Genomic DNA, 16120 nt, shown 5'->3' with positions numbered 1-16120 from the left:
GAGTGGTTCATTTCTCTGTCTACTGAGGTTGACTGCCTTCTTGATAAGGCTGTCTGTCTCCCATGGTAACCAAGGTCAGGTAGAGATCAGGTCCTTGATGTTCTTGAAATTGGGGAATGAAATGCAGTAAATAAGGTGTGGCTTAGATTTGGAGAATTGTTCAACTTGCAGATAAACCTCTCTTCTTTTTGAGTCCACTTTTTTCTGCACATAGGAAATGTCTTAGTAATTTCTGTCTGTAAACTTAGATAACATTTCTGCTTTACTTTAATCATATTGGTCTAGAACATCACATATTACATATATATAATATTACATATTATTTGTTACATTTATGTGCATATGGCTATGGTTAAGTGTGAATCTCAGTCCTGCAAAGTTACCATGTAAAAACTGTAAAATCTCTGATAGAGTGGGGATTGGTCCTTTCCAAAGTAAAAACACATATAAATGAAACTGAGAAAAGGCCCCTTTTAATGTCCTAAGTTGCACTGGCAGTTACATTTACTGTATGCATCAGACAAATAGGTAGTGAAGATTAGGTACCTAAAAACAGGTGAAACTCCATCAACAGGACACTCAGCAACTTGACAGAAGTATTTTCCATCCCAAGACAAGGCTGACTTGAAATTATCTTCTGCACAGGTCATATTACAGTATCTAGACCAGTGGGCATCATTCAGGGACCATCAGCCAGGGTGGATCCAGAATGGCGAGGACAGGCCCATGCTGGAAGTGTCCAGGGTTCGAGCCAGGAGGAAACTGGCCAACACATTGATGAACAGGCTGAAGATAGACAGGTTTGAGAGGATTAAATAATGAATGTCTTTTTTGTGTTTGTTTTAAGTGCTGCAAGAGCAGTTTGTTGTATATTTTCACATTTTTGAGAAATATGAGTTTCCTGCTGCAATACAATTCTCCCAACTCAATGTTTAATCATTTTTAAAGGAAACTGGAATATGTTTTACTTTCTAGAAACCAAATTATATAAAAAGTCACACTAAAAAATAAAGTTCCTCTTTGGAGAGAAGCACACAATAAAGGGTAAAATTACTTGTGTGGTGGAGCAAAAAGCAGACAGTAGAAATTATAATGTTGTTAAGGTCCAAGCATAAAATGCAGAAACATGGCTAAGAGGTTAACAGCAGCAGTCCTCAAAGTTGTGAATGAAGGTGCGTTCACACCAAACACGATGTCGTCCAATCGCGCGCTAAGATTACATATAAAGTCAATGCAGAGACGTGTCACCAGCGACGCCATGGATGCAATGCCACGAAATTCACGTCCATCGCGTCAACGCACAAGTTGAAAGTTGATTGAGATTCTCTCGACGTCACTGACGTATAGCTCCAGTTAGCATAGCTGGCTCTCCCTTATGAAGTTTTGAAGAAAAAACAATAGCTGCCTTTCCCGGCATAAAGTTACTGGTTTACTAGATTCAGCAGTTAATTTACATGTGTTTTTGTTAGTTGATGTGTTTTGCAGTAAATGGAAGAGCTTCAGGGACACATATATGAGAGAAAAGAGGAAGTGATCTCAGCCATGGTAGATGATTGAAGAAGCAGTGTTGTTGTTATCTAGTCTAAATGGGCGGACTTGCTACTTGCGCGAGTGACACAATGACGCAAATTTACATTATAGTCACACATCCAAACTCGAGCAAGTAGTGTGACGGATTCTCTTATCAAACACTTGTCATTAACCTGTGCCATTGGCCCTGCATTCGCTCTGCTGCCTGTATTTCTATGCACCTATAAAACAAGAATATAATTGAAAGGAGATAGTTGAATCTTGGCTTGGTAATGCCTATAACACAAAGTATCTCTGGCTTTGGACCCACAGGGATCAGTTAATAGCTGACAAGCGTGGTGTCAGCATCTGGTCTGACCATGAGTTTGAGGACGGGAACATCAGGTTTTGTACGGAGAGCGCAAATGAGGTATTGATGTTATTCGTGGAGGTATATATGATTACGGTACAAATGTGAAGCTCCACTACATTGATCTGTTTTCTTGATTTCTTTTACCAGTATGTGGTAAATCTGACTGTGGAAAACACAGGAAATAAACCTGTGTATTTCACCTACTACACCCCGCTTCGCTGGCTCAGACACTTCTTTCTAAATGATGAGCACCATGTGACTAAAACAAACCCTCTCACACTAAAACCAGGTGATACAAAAATCAAGTTTTCTATTATTTGAATGTGTGATGATGTAACTTTGCTTCACTGGAAGATAATAATGGGTACAATGAAGCACAATCAATATATGAGACATTGTTATTTTCTATTCTCAGGTGATGGCTATAAGATCCAGGTTCGATTCCACTGCAGTTTGCTTGGTGTCTATGTAGCCCCACTGGCCTTTGAGTTTCAACCAGACCTGCAGTCCTCCCGTTCTTTCCACATTGTGCGCTTTATTGAGGCAGAGACTGTGCCCTCCTCCTTTTTTTCAGTATACCCACCACATGCTGACCATGCTTACCCCAAAATTTGTGGGATGTGTAGGTTGTTTTACAACACTTTTGTGGCCATTGCTCCCAACAAATGTAGAGCCTTGGAGCGTTTAACTGTTGAGCAGGGCAACTCTCACATGTGGCATGATGCTCGTAAGATAAGAATCACTGCAAGCACAGCAAAGAAAGTCCCCATCAGAGGCAACCCTAAAAACTACATAAAAAATCATCTCAACCCCACTTTCAAAGGGAATGAGGCAACTCACCATGGTATAGAAAGTGAGAAATTGGCCATCGAGTGGATAGAGAGTCATGGAGATACTGTCACGCGCAAAGGCACAGTCGTGTGTGAAACTGAGCCCTGGCTGTCAGCAAGCCCTGATGGAGTTCTGAACTCTGGAGGAGGAGATCAAATGGAGGAACTGCTGGAGATCAAATGTCCCTTGCTGAAAGATAACGAGTCTCTGGATGACCTGTTTAGAAAAGCAAACTATGACGTGAAGATGGAGGAGGGCACGCCTGAGCTGCAGCCAAATGGTCAACGGGGTTTCTACATGCAAGTGCAACTTGGCATGTTCTGCACAGGGCTGAGGACCTGTCAGCTGCTCATCTGGACTCCAGAAGAACAAGTTTGGCTAACAGTCACATACGATGAGCGATTCTGTGTGGATACTGTGGAAAGACTTAGAGAATTTTATTTCAATGATATGCTCCCTCATGTGTCGAATGAGTTTAAGGAAAACCGCCTGTGGCTTTCCGCAAGATATGTGCAGCTTTGTAAAAAGTGAATATTTAGTGTCACCTACTGAACTTTCTCTTCTTTCTTAGGGTTTGACATTGGCAAGAACAGGTATCTCATTTCAACAAACTGTTGTGCCCTGTTTCCCATGCACTTGGCCCTACTCATGCCACAACTGTTGTACATGCTTTTATATCCTGGCACCTTGATTATTGCAACAATCTTTTCTTTTATGTTAATCAAAAAACTTTGAAGCGACTACTATCACACCTGTTTTAGCCTCTTTACATTAGCTCTCTGTTTGTTTCTGGATTGATTTTAAGATTTTTAAAGACCTTTAAGGGTCTTCATGACCTGGCTCCAGATTATATTTTAGAGTTTGTAATCCCTTATGAACCTTTGTTTCTCTTATAGAGTGAAAACTAAAGGGGACAGAGTCTTTGCCATCGGGGTCCCGAGGCTCTGGAATGACGTGCCCTAGGAAATAAGGCTGTCTGAGTCAGTGTCTTCTTTTCATGTCTGTTCTTAAAACAGACTTTTAACAGAAAGCATTTCCTGGTTTTAACTGAGCTGTCTGCTTATTTTTAATGTCATGTTCATTATTTTTATTTTAGCATTTTATTCCATCTGTGTTTTATAATGTGTTTTTTTGTGACTTTTAGTTCTTTTGAATCTGTGTTTTTTTGTATTACTGTAAAGCACTTTGTAACTGTTTTGAAAGGTGCTATATAAATAAAGTTCATGATTATTTTTATTATTGTCTGCACTGTGTGAGTGTGGGTGTGTGTAAGTTTTCTTAACTGGAGTGAGAATAATTAGGACTTCTGATAATATTGTAGGCAACTATTTAAAATCAGCTGTAAGGAGAGTTAAGCAACAGATTTGTTTGTTATGCGTTTCTTCGAAAATGTTGGTCGTATAACAGTAAGAGGGGAAGTGTGTTTTCAGGAGGCATACTACCTCACGTGTACAGATCACTTCTCACAGTTGAATTCATATATAAACTAACATGGAATTAATTTGCAAAATTTGTTGAAATGATTCCCCCCCTTTTTTTAAACGAACTTCCTAATGTGAAGTTATGTAAACCTTGATATCAAGTTGTGTTAAACTGATGATGAACACGGACATGACATGGTTAATCACTGTCAGTTCGGGTGTTGATGTGATAATGCAGATTAAAGTTCACACTCAGGCCAAGAACACGTATTGTCAGAAGGTCAAAAGTGTGAATACCGAGTTACTGGAAGCTGCAGGTGTGTAGAAACTGTTTAACAGGAAGCCCAAATGCAGCAGGAAGCAATTCCAGACACATTTTTAAAAGGCGATAGACAAAAAGATAGAATGATAAGAATTCTAGACCTTTACACAGAAAACTGCTAAAATATATGACATGCCCATAGCTGTTTGGCTGACCCCCAAAAAGAACCATAGTAACAAGAACGAACCAATACATTTGCAGAATCAGAACAGCACCCACACTGCAGTTGAATATAAGGGATTATACATTGAGGGCCTTTTCTATGGAGGTCCCCAGCGAAGTAGATTGGGTCCGCAGCTGTGCACGGCTCCACACATTTTCTATCTTGTGCCAGTTTAGGGGGGATGTAATTGTAAATGTCTGAGAAATTGGGTTCAAGTTTGCTTTCGGTTTCGATGGCTTGGCTCTCCGCGCGTTAGGTTTCGTTTCTCTGGATTAGTTTTCTCTACGTGTGTTTGTATGTGTACGTGTGTGCACTTGCTTTAATCCTCATGACATCCACATGACAGACAGGAGAGTTTCAGTGCTACATAACCCTAGACAGAGTCACACACCGCCCATTTGGACTATCCCGGAATATAAATCGAGCCGTTCCTGGGCTTTCCTCTGAGATGCAGACATAACCAATGTTTGATTGAGCGATATATCCACCTTCAGCTGAATATCCCGGACATTGTCGTGTTTGAATCCCTTTGAACGGATTTTTTGATCATGCGTAAATTTAAGAGATCTGAACTCTGCAAAATTGGACTCGACTTCTTTGAGTTTTTAGCGGAAAGTGATCGAGCATCCATCACTAATAGAATTGAACTCAGAGACATTTACAACAATGAGTTCAGAGACAGGTAAGTTGATCATGTAGCTTCAGACATCTGAATGTATAACAATTTTATAAATGCGTCAGCAATTATGTGTTTACATGTTTCTGTGTGTGTGTTTTAGGAATGCAAGAGATCCAAACTTTGGTTCAATCCTTTATGCCCTGAAATTGTATAACAAAGTGACAAGAAGAGGAGACACTATTCGCTTCAACTCTACAGTATGTGCACTGTTACATCATATTTTAGACACATAAGCCTGTCTCAGTAGTTCAAGTTTATGCTTTTGATGTGTTAAAGCAGATCTCGTAAAGACAAAGGAACAAAACATCCAATAATGAAAAAATTTTTTTTGTTTATTTTATTATTATTTAAAGAGTAGACAACAGTATTGTCAAAAAGTATTATCACAATTTAAAGTCACTTTTCTCTAGTAAAAGCTGATAAAGTGTAAATACAAAGTCATCTTTGTTATTTTTGGGAGAATAGTATGAATTTGGTGTTTGGTTTAAGTGCTTTGCTTTAACTGGCACAAATGTCAGCTATACAATATGTTAGTATCATCTGAACTTCTGCTGGTGAAGTCAGTGGTGAATCAGACAAGATTAAAACAGTGGCTGTAGGTCGGGCCTAACCTGTTTATTAAGTGCTGTCATTGACTACTCTTATTTTAAGGTTAAAGTCTATTACACATCTGACCACATCATTAACTGCTGTCGTCATTTTAAAATGACTTGCAACATATTATTATTTTCTTTTTCTTTCTTTTTTAAAACAAACAAACAACAAAACCTTCTGACTTTGGTGAAGAAACAGTACAACAAACCTTCTACAGTTGGTAAAGAATGTCCTGTTTTTTTGTTGGTTTGTTGTCTTTTTATCTTTTGGAAGTTGCTAAAGAGATTAAGGCCCCATTTTAACGATCTATATGGCATGAAGCGCGTGGCGCAAGTGCCTTTGGGTCGGATCCAAATCCACTTATTAACGGCAGAAAATGGTCACTGCGCCAGGCGCATGACCTAAAAGGGTTGGATTTAAGTCCCCTCATTAATCATAGGCGTGTTTTGGACGTAACATGCGGTAAACCAAGTGTCATCTCGCCTTCAACATCCAGGAGCGCTGTCACTTTGGCGGATTGTTATTATAACAGCGCATCTACCCAGCAATGCGTTTCAATAATATAACATGAGTTATTTTTGCTGAAAAGAAAGTTGGCTGATGAGCTGCTAACCTCACATTTAATTCATATAAAGGAAGAATATGGAGATATAACCAACCAGTCTGATGAGTGTAGAGGTGTGTGTGGTTATTCTGCAGCAGCCTGGTGTCATCAGCTGATTTAATAAACAGTGAGTGGCTGTGCGTAATGGCACTGCGCTCTGTACCTCATCTCAGAGGCTACAGACTTTCATAGGTTGTTAGGACTGTCAGCAGCGGCGCTCTCCATTTTTGACAATTAATTAAATCTGATAAATATTATGACTAATTAATATGACATGTATTTTTAATATGTTGATGTACATCATAATATGAATTCACATTGTGGTCCTTTTATTAGTGATGTTTTGCATGTTTGTGTGCTGCTGCGCGCCTGTGTGTGTGTAACAAGCACAGTGTCTGCGCGCTGTGCACCCGCCTATATAGAGCATATTGGACTCTTGATGATTCGCCCCTTAAATAACAGTGACATATGCGCAAGTGACTTTAGACATGTTTAAGTCAACCACTATGTGTCACTTTGATGACCTTGCTGACTTGCAGATTCACTGTTTGTGTAAGAACTGAGTGGAGACATTTTCCCCCATGCAAAGGTTCCGGTCTAAGAAAAAGCCCTTTTTGTCACCTCTGTGACATTTACTGTTGTATGCATATGGACAGATAGGTGGTGCAGATTAGTACCTTTAAACAAAACAGGTGAAGCTACCATTGTGTGTACAGGACACTCAGCAACTTGATAGAGGTATTCTTCATCCCAAGACTGACTTAAAATGATCTTCCACACAGGTCAAAGCTCTGTATGTGGACCAGTGGCACTCACGCAGGGAGCGTCAGCCAGTGCAGACCCAGAATGGAGCAGCCAGTCCCGGGCCAGTAGAGACCTTTACCTCAGCAGAAGAAACAGCGACAGGGGTTCGAGCCAGGAGGAAACTGGCCAGTTTATTGATGAACAAGCTCAAGATGGACAGGTAAGAGGATCAAATAAATAAAATAAAAATGCATTTCAGATTCTGCATTAATAATAAAATTACACATTTCTTGTAATGATTTTGTACTGAGGTTGTATGTGCCCCTCTAACAAAAAAGCTGGCCCCAACCCCAAGGTTTAAGACACTTCTGCATTGACTTCACTTTTCAGACCTGGACCTAGCTGCCTGGGCAAAAAGCAGACAGGAAAGTGTGTAGTGTTGTTAGGTTTATAAGCATAATTACAGAAGCATGGCTAACAGATTAACAGCAGCAGTTCTCAAAGTTGTGAATTATACAACTCCTTATCAAACACTGGTCATTAACCTGTGTCACAGGCCTTTCATTCTGCTGCCTGTATTTATCTGCACCTATAAAAAAAAGAATATAATTGAAAGGATACACCAGAATCTGTGACGTACTGTCAGTTATGTAGTGTATAACTACCTTTGTACCCACAGGGCTCAGTTCATTTCTGACAAACATGGTGTCAGCATCAGGTCCGACCATCAGTTTGAGGATGGGAAACTTTGCCTGTGTGTGGAAAGCACGTCTGAGGTATTGATGTTGTTCCTGGAGGTATATCTGACTGTTGTACAAATGTGAAGCTCCCGTATATTGATCTGTTTTTGATTTTTTTTTACCAGTATGTGGTAAATCTGACTGTGGAAAACACAGGAACAAAACCTGTGCATTTCACCTACTACACCCCGCTGCACTGGCTCAGATACTTCTCTCTAAATGATGAACGCAGAGTGACCAAGAAAAACCCTCTCACATTAAACCCAGGTGATGCAAAAATCAAATAAAGTTATGTATTATTTTAATGTGTGACACTGTTATTTTTGCCCCAATGAGAGATAATAATGGGTAGAATAAATAACAGTGAATATGAAGTATTGTTATTTTCTATTCTCAGGTGATGGCTATGAGATCCAGATTCGATTCCACTGCACTTTGGTTGGTTTCTATCCAGCCACACTGGCCTTTGAGTTTCAACCAGACCTGCAGTCCTCCAATGCATTCCACATTGTGCGCTTTATTGAGGCTCAATGTATGACCTATTTAGGACGGGAGCTTGCACCTATAGCCCCTTACAAACCTCGCTCCCTTCCTGCCGTTATCCCTGAAACTTACTGCACGATTGTTGAAGGGCAGCGACCTGAAGGGTATCAAAGTTTACTCAATACACTGTTGAATATAAATGGTTTGTAAAACTGAAGTTGTCTCATTGTGATGTATTTAACCTTTTTCATTTGTCTCCTCTTACCAGGCTCTCTGTGATTAAGCTAAAAAATGAAGTTGAGTTAAAAAAGTACAAAATACCACCATATATGAATCAGCTCATCCAGTCACTGAAGAAGGGTACCCACTTCAACGATAGAAGGTAAATTCAGTTCAGTTTTTTTGTCTTTTCCAGCTATACTGGAAATCAGTAGTTTCTATTTTACAAGACAAACTGTTATTGAGCTCATCAATTAAAAAAACCTCTGGAGATATGGATGTCTTATACAAAAGATTTACTGGCACACACTAACTTGATCGACAAAGGAGATACCAGTTATAATTCAAAGTGCCAGTGTAGATCCAGTGAAATGCAAAGAAAATCCGCAGTAAATCCGCAGTTGAACCATTCAGTAATTCAGGCAGCACCCAGTCGACCTTGTCCCTAGTCACAACATTGCTATAAGATTGTTTACTTTAGTACTGTCTCCATGGCAACAATCATGGCACCAGGTCAGCTTGACTGGGAAGAAGACAGCTGTCTGTCCCTCACTGTCTGTTTGTCCAAGGAGCATTTCATACATGTGACATACATGAAAAAGGAACATTTTCATAAATGACACATACAGTTACAATCAAAATTATTCAACCCCCATTGCATTTTAGATTCACTGGCAAAATTTAAAAATGTTCAGGTGTTTGCAATAAACAAATGACAAGAGAACAGTTTAAATAGTTAAATAAAACTAATATTACAAGGATTTTATCCAAATTCAACACTAAACCCTACTTTCAATGACTACTGCAGTCTCAAAAATATGACGTGACGTTTCATTGCATGTTAGAAATATGGCTGAGTCAAGAGAATTGTCCAAAACATTCAGAGAAAAGGTCATTACCTTGCACAAACAAGGAAAAGGATACAAAAAGATAGGAAAGGCACTGAATGTTCCTAGAGATACAGTTGGAAGCATAGTTCGCCAATTTAAAGTTAAAGGAAAAGTGGCTACACTACCTGGACATGGCAGAAAAAGGAAGCTACCAATGGCTGCCACAAGATTCCTGAGGAGGCACGTTTGCAGCAAGTCATAACAGCAAAAGGGTGCTCTACTAAGTACTAAAGATGCTTCTCATGAAGGGGTTAAATAATTTTGAGACTGCAGTAGTCATTAAAAGTGGCATTTTGTGTTGAATTTGGGGAAACAATTTGTAATATTAGTTGTGTTGAGCTATTTAAATTATTCTTGTTTGATTTGTTTATTGCAAACAGCTGCTGGTTTGCACATTTTGCCAATAAACCTAATTTGCAGTGGGGGTTGAATAAGTTTGATTGCAACTGTATGCCCTTCATATGCTACTGTACAATTAGTTTCTTCTCCTTTTCTCTTTTTAGAATCGCCTTGCTTGAATGTCCCTTGAGCTGGGAGAACTACTCAGAGAGGTTCCAGCTGCTGCTGTATCTGGAGGAGCTTCAGATGGAGGTGGACATCAGGAGATACAACATCCCCAATAATGATGGAGAATATGCCCCCATGGACAGAGATCGAAACAACAAGAAACTTCTCATTCTGAAGGTTAATATGTGTGATGCTTATTCACTTACTCACATCATCAGTCTTTTCTTCATCACAGTTTTAAAATGCTCCACACAGCGACCTGTGAGGAAACCATTGGGGATTATATGATTGTGTTGATTTAAACCTGAGTTTTAGGTTTAATTTAAAGGGGACATCATGCTTTTTGTGATTTTCTCTTATTTTCATACTGTTATGATGTTGGATGTCTATGGTAGAAGTTCCAACATTTGAGGTGAGCATATGTAAAAGCTCCCTGATAGCAAAAGCCTGCTTTGACTGCTCTGTTTGCAGTGTTACTTCTACTTCCTCCTTGTGATGACCTGAGATTGTTTGCACATGCTCACAAACAGCCATCCCCTCTGTAACCTTTAATGCTAAGTTTGTTCCATTAGTTGTTCCCGTTGTCCACCTGCATATTTCGGATTGGATTTCAGCACGAACATGTACTGTATAGACGTAATTGAGAAGTTTCCATTTCAAGTAAAGAACAAGAAAAAGATGTGAAATCTGACTACTATTATTTGTTTACAAAGCCTGCAGTGCTGTCTGATGTCTGTCAAGGGGCAGCTTTTGGAAGCTGGCCAATCAGAACTGAGTGGCCTCATAGGACGGGGTCCTTAAAGAGACAGGAGCTAAAAACAGCCTGTGTCAGACAGAGGCTGAACTGAGGGGCTGCTTAAAGGGGACAGGTTAAGACAATTAAGTTATTATACTGTAAATAATGCAAAAATATTCCTATTGAGACCCAGAATAAAAATATAGACCTACATAACATGTCCCATTTAAAAGCCATTCTGGTATCCACTACTGGTGCTGTTCTGGACAGTTTCAGGGAATGTCAGCCATCATTTATAAGGTGTGTCAGTGTTCATTACACATTAATATGAATAAAAAAGACGAGTGATTTAAGGTTTATAAAATTATAGTATTTTTCCAACAACTGATGTCTGATAAACACTATTAAAATGTATTTAGACTATATTCACCTGGATTATTACTGACATAGATCTTGTTCACCTTCCAGGTACCTGGTGTGTCTGAGAATCGTCCGTCTGTGATGCGAGGCGATAAACTGCTTGTGTATCCTGAAGGAAAGAAAGGGGTGAAGTACTGCGGCTACGTCCACAGTGTACAGCTGGACAGTGTACACCTGGGCTTTGGATCAGAGTAAGATCAAGACAACAAAGTAACATTCATAACATTCACTGACAACATAAGTGGTCGTTCTTAGCACCAGCTATTTATATTGTGTTGTGTGTATTTGTTTGCAGATTGCTGGGTCTCTTTTTAGATGGGATGAAGTTCAGTGTTGAGTTCACTGTCAACCGCCTGACTCTGCGTGTTCAGCACAGAGCAGCAGAGCTGGCAGCTATGTACAGACTCAAAGAGGTGTTGTTCCCTGCTGCACCCACATCCTTCTGTCAGCAACCTGAGCTTCCCAGTCTCAGGTTAGACATGCCAGCATACAGTCACCAGCCACTTCATTAGGTATACCTGTGCAATCTAATTCAATTCAATACAACAACCCTTCCATTCATTTTGAAGTTTATACATTTTCTGTTTTTGATAACTGAGGTCATACTAAGTTGTGGTGACATACTGAACTGCATTATATTGACTGGTGTTCTTAATATTTTGCCCCCCTCATGTATGTTAATGGAGTGGACAAAATATTAGGAACAACATTCAATAGTACATCACCATCACCCACTATGACCTCAGTAATAAACATAAAGCAGAGTTATCAACTTCTTGACAATTAATCTCAACAAAAACTGAAAATGTATAAACTTCATAAATATAGAATCTATAGCAGAGCTGTTGTATTGGATTGCATTAGATTGCACAGGTGTCCCTAATAAAGAGGCCAATGAGTGTGTATACTGAATATATCTATACATTTCTCTGTCCCTTCTCTCCTCTTCATATTAATGAATAATGTAAGACAATGATTGAGCTTCACTTCTAAGGCTGAAATTATGTTTGTATGTGTGTAAGTGTCTAAACAGAAAAGGGTGTTATGGGTAATGCAGCTTGCAGAGGCTTGACAAGGAGCTGACATGAAATATAAAATTAATAAAGTCATTTTAAAAAGTTTCTCATAATCTCATTAGAAGATAAACTATGTTATTGTAACAGCACTGGTCCAAGCTTGAGTTAACTGATGAGTATATGATGATATGATACATGCATGTAAGCATACCTGCTGACTCAGGTCTGACATCTTACTATCTACATCTATAGGCTGTTTGACTATCAGCTGGAGAGAAACCCGGAGCAGTATCAAGCTGTGCAACACATTGTAGCTGGCTCATCCAAACCAGCTCCTTACCTGGTGTTTGGCCCTCCTGGAACAGGTATAACAAGTACCAGCATGCTACTTTCTATTTGTCCTTATTAGATTAGAGATTTAGGTTTGACCTTTTAACATTTAAACTGCTCTCAAGACCATAAATTCAATTCACTTGACTTTACTGTGATCTGTTTAGGCAAAACAGTGACTCTGGTGGAGGCCATCAAACAGATAGAGAAGCATCAGACCTCCTGCCACATCCTGGCCTGTGCTCCCTCAAACAGCGCTGCTGATTTGCTTTGCAAGAAGATTCTGGACCATGTGGACGGGCATAAAGTGTACCGCATGTATGCCAGCAGCCGGGAACCAAAGTTTGTCCCTGTTGAATTACTGGTCAGTGCACTCATGTAGTCCAAGTCATTGTGATTGACTGATGTTTAGATGTGAAGCATTTCTTGGACCCACAAACGTCCTCACTATTCCTTCACATTAACAGTTACATTGTCTCCTCCTAGTGGCCATTAGCATGCATAACAGTGTCTATAGATGACAAATGAATTAGGACCATTCACCTGCTTTTTCCGCAATACTGCTGCACTTCCTTGTACTTTATACTATGTGATACTACTGAGTCTTTTTCTCGCCTGATTGAGGTTTGTTTACATGGACATTGTGATGTGGTGTCTTCACAGGCATGCTCTAACCTGGTAGGGGAGTGTTACGAATATCCTGCTAAAGAGAAGTTGATGGAGTACAGGATTCTGGTTACCACCCTGTTAACTGCTGGAAGGTAATGAATGACCCTTACAGTGCTCACCTGCATGAGTAAAAAAATCAGCATTTCACTTTGGCATACTACAGTATTTATATCTTGTTTATGCTCTCATTCACAGACACTAACAATTGTCAATTCTACAGATGAATTTCTGTGATTATAAGTTTGCTGACATGTTCTCTCTGATCTCTGCAGGCTGGTCACAGGGAACATTCCTGTTGGACATTTCACTCACGTGTTTGTGGATGAGGCGGGACACGCTGTGGAGACCGAATGCTTAGTCCCACTGGCAGGTGAAGAAAACACACAATGATGTGTTTTCTGTAGTGATATTGAACTTTCTTCATGTGTTTGTTGATTTCTTCTTTTTATTTGTGCAACAAAGGGCTGCTCTCTGCAGAGTCTGGTCAGGTTGTTCTGGCTGGGGACCCCAAGCAGCTGGGACCTATTCTCAGATCCCCTTTTGTGCTGAAATACGGCATGGGTCAGTACAGACACACTCATTCAACTCAACTTCACTGTAGTTTGTAGTTTGAATGAAGATGCATAATTCAATAATTCATTTCTTGTTTGGACTTAAACTTCATAGCATCATAGCCTTGTCCCACTTGTGTATGCAGTATGTGTTGTTACTTGACTGGTTTTTAGAGTTAAAAAGTCTCTGCTGCCTGCAGGAGTGTCCCTCTTGGAACGGATGATGAATGATTTCCCTCTATACCAGAAGGAAGAGGATGTGTTTAACACGCGCTTTGTCACCAAACTGCTGCGCAACTACAGGTGTAGTACATAGGTTAAAGGTCACTTCTCAACAAGAATGATGCATTTGATTTCCTGGACACATCATTTCTGTTTGTCCTCATCAGGTCCCATCCTGCCATTCTGAAGATTCCCAACGAGCTCTTCTATGACGGAGAGCTCCAGGTCTGTGCGGATGAAATGTTACGCAACTCCTACTGCAATTGGGAATACCTCCCACGGAGGGTAAGGACTCTTCTTTTAGTACACATATACAGTAAATTTCATGTGCAGAAACTGGTCATGTAGAAATCAAAGCATGAAAATCTAATCTATACAGTGTATCTATACATGTTAAACAAGAACTATACACTTTATACTCTCAGTTTAACATTGTGAAATGGAGGTTATTATTTGTCTTGTCAGGACATCAGTCTTAATTCCTCTCATGACAATAATTTGTTTTGTTTTTAAAATAGCCCCATGTGACCGGATGTTAGAGCTCTGCAAGTCTCTAATATATAAAGTGTTCAAGAATATATAAAAACTCAAATACAGGGTTCAAATATGAAATACAACTCACATGTCTCTCAGGATTTCCCAGTAATTTTTCATGGGGTGACGGGCATCGATGAGCGTGAGGCCAGCAGTCCTTCGTTCTTCAACAGAGCAGAGGTGGAGGTGCTGATGGACTATGTGACGAAACTGTTGGCGACACAAGCAAAGAAGGGCCTGTCTGCGATCAGGCCTCGAGACATAGGCATTATCGCCCCCTACAGGAAACAGGTTAGAATGAACTTCCATCCACTGAATACATCAAATCACCTTCTTGTTTTACAAATTAATGCACTTTGAGGTGGAAAAATGTATTTATATCTAGATTCAAAGTTGGAGCTAATTTTTTTCTGTTGTCACATAGGTGCAGAAAATCCGTAAGGCCCTGCAAAAAGTTGGGAAAGACCTTAAACGTGTGGACATGGATACTCTGAAGGTCACTTAATATTTCACACTTAAGTAATGAGAAACACACAGTAGAAGCTTTGTCCTAAGTGTGTATGCATATGTGTCTGTCAGGTTGGTTCGGTGGAGGAGTTCCAAGGTCAGGAGAGGAGAGTGATCTTGGTGTCTGCAGTTCGGAGCAGCCACGACTACGTAGAGACAGACAAACGGTTCAACCTCGGCTTTGTCAAGAATGAGAAGGTACAAGTTGCAAAACACATACACTGTACACACATGCAAAATATTATTCTGACACTCTTATTTCTTTTGGCCAGAGGTTCAATGTGGCTGTGACTCGAGCTAAAGCCCTTCTAATAGTGGTGGGAAACCCCAGAGTGCTGAACGCAGATCCTGTCTGGGCCCGGTATGCACCACATTGCTGCTTCTTGTTTCTGCAGACACTGCAGATACATATTAATAAGTATTTTAATATAAAGTCCTTGTTAATCTACTGCCATAATGTATCTTTCTCTCACTCACATTTCCCCTCTTCCTGCTCATTTGTAGGTTCATCCAGTACTGTAGAGATGAGGGAGGCTACACAGGATTTGTACAGGCAGAGGAAGACGAGGACGTGGTGGTGAGACTCGCTGCGCTCTTCATGCAGATTACAACTGAAGGTGACCTGCATCTCTTTGTTTCCATTAGTATTATCCTAACAATGTGCTTTTTGACCAAATATTAAAGTTTGTCCACCTTGCTTTCCTCCCCGTGACTCTTTTTATCCAGTGGAGACTGAAGAGAGTGTCGTCCAGCAGCTCCTGGACCCTGAGTGGAGGAGTGACCTGTGAGGAAGAGGAGACTTCCTGCCTGGAACACTTGAATAGGTTGATTATTCTTTATGTTTGTAGTCAAATATCAATTTTAGTCAAGTCTCTCCGAAAAGGGCTTAGTGACACCTTTCTGTCACTTGTACATAAAAATATCTTAACATCGATTTATAATCTTTTTCATGTCAATTACGAATACTTTACCAAAGACCATGAAGGACAGAGCAGACAGTTTGTTTTGGACTACTTTGGACAGTTTCATTCAACACAACTGCAAATGCCACTGTTA

General features: G+C 40.0%; 1 protein-coding gene across 1 annotated transcript; it reads left to right on the top strand.

The window, feature by feature from the left end:
* The first annotated feature begins 4991 nt into the window (after positions 1 to 4991).
* Positions 4992 to 16086, top strand: LOC128357862 (putative helicase mov-10-B.1). The gene is made up of 23 exons (XM_053318259.1): positions 4992 to 5301; positions 5399 to 5495; positions 7279 to 7460; positions 7920 to 8016; positions 8106 to 8247; positions 8378 to 8627; positions 8732 to 8845; positions 10076 to 10256; positions 11284 to 11426; positions 11531 to 11707; positions 12504 to 12616; positions 12749 to 12945; positions 13245 to 13342; positions 13523 to 13620; positions 13713 to 13811; positions 14002 to 14104; positions 14191 to 14308; positions 14657 to 14848; positions 14982 to 15053; positions 15137 to 15262; positions 15337 to 15425; positions 15569 to 15681; positions 15791 to 16086. Exons 1-23 carry the CDS (start codon positions 5168 to 5170, stop codon positions 15850 to 15852), a joined length of 2997 nt encoding a protein of 998 aa, XP_053174234.1. The 5' UTR covers positions 4992 to 5167; the 3' UTR covers positions 15853 to 16086.
* Positions 16087 to 16120: the final 34 nt, after the last annotated feature.

This window comes from Scomber japonicus, chromosome 4 (assembly GCF_027409825.1).
Source record: "Scomber japonicus isolate fScoJap1 chromosome 4, fScoJap1.pri, whole genome shotgun sequence".
NCBI classification, from domain to species: domain Eukaryota; kingdom Metazoa; phylum Chordata; class Actinopteri; order Scombriformes; family Scombridae; genus Scomber; species Scomber japonicus.
Note: the sequence above shows the minus strand (reverse complement) of the source record. Positions and strands in the feature narration are given on the sequence as shown.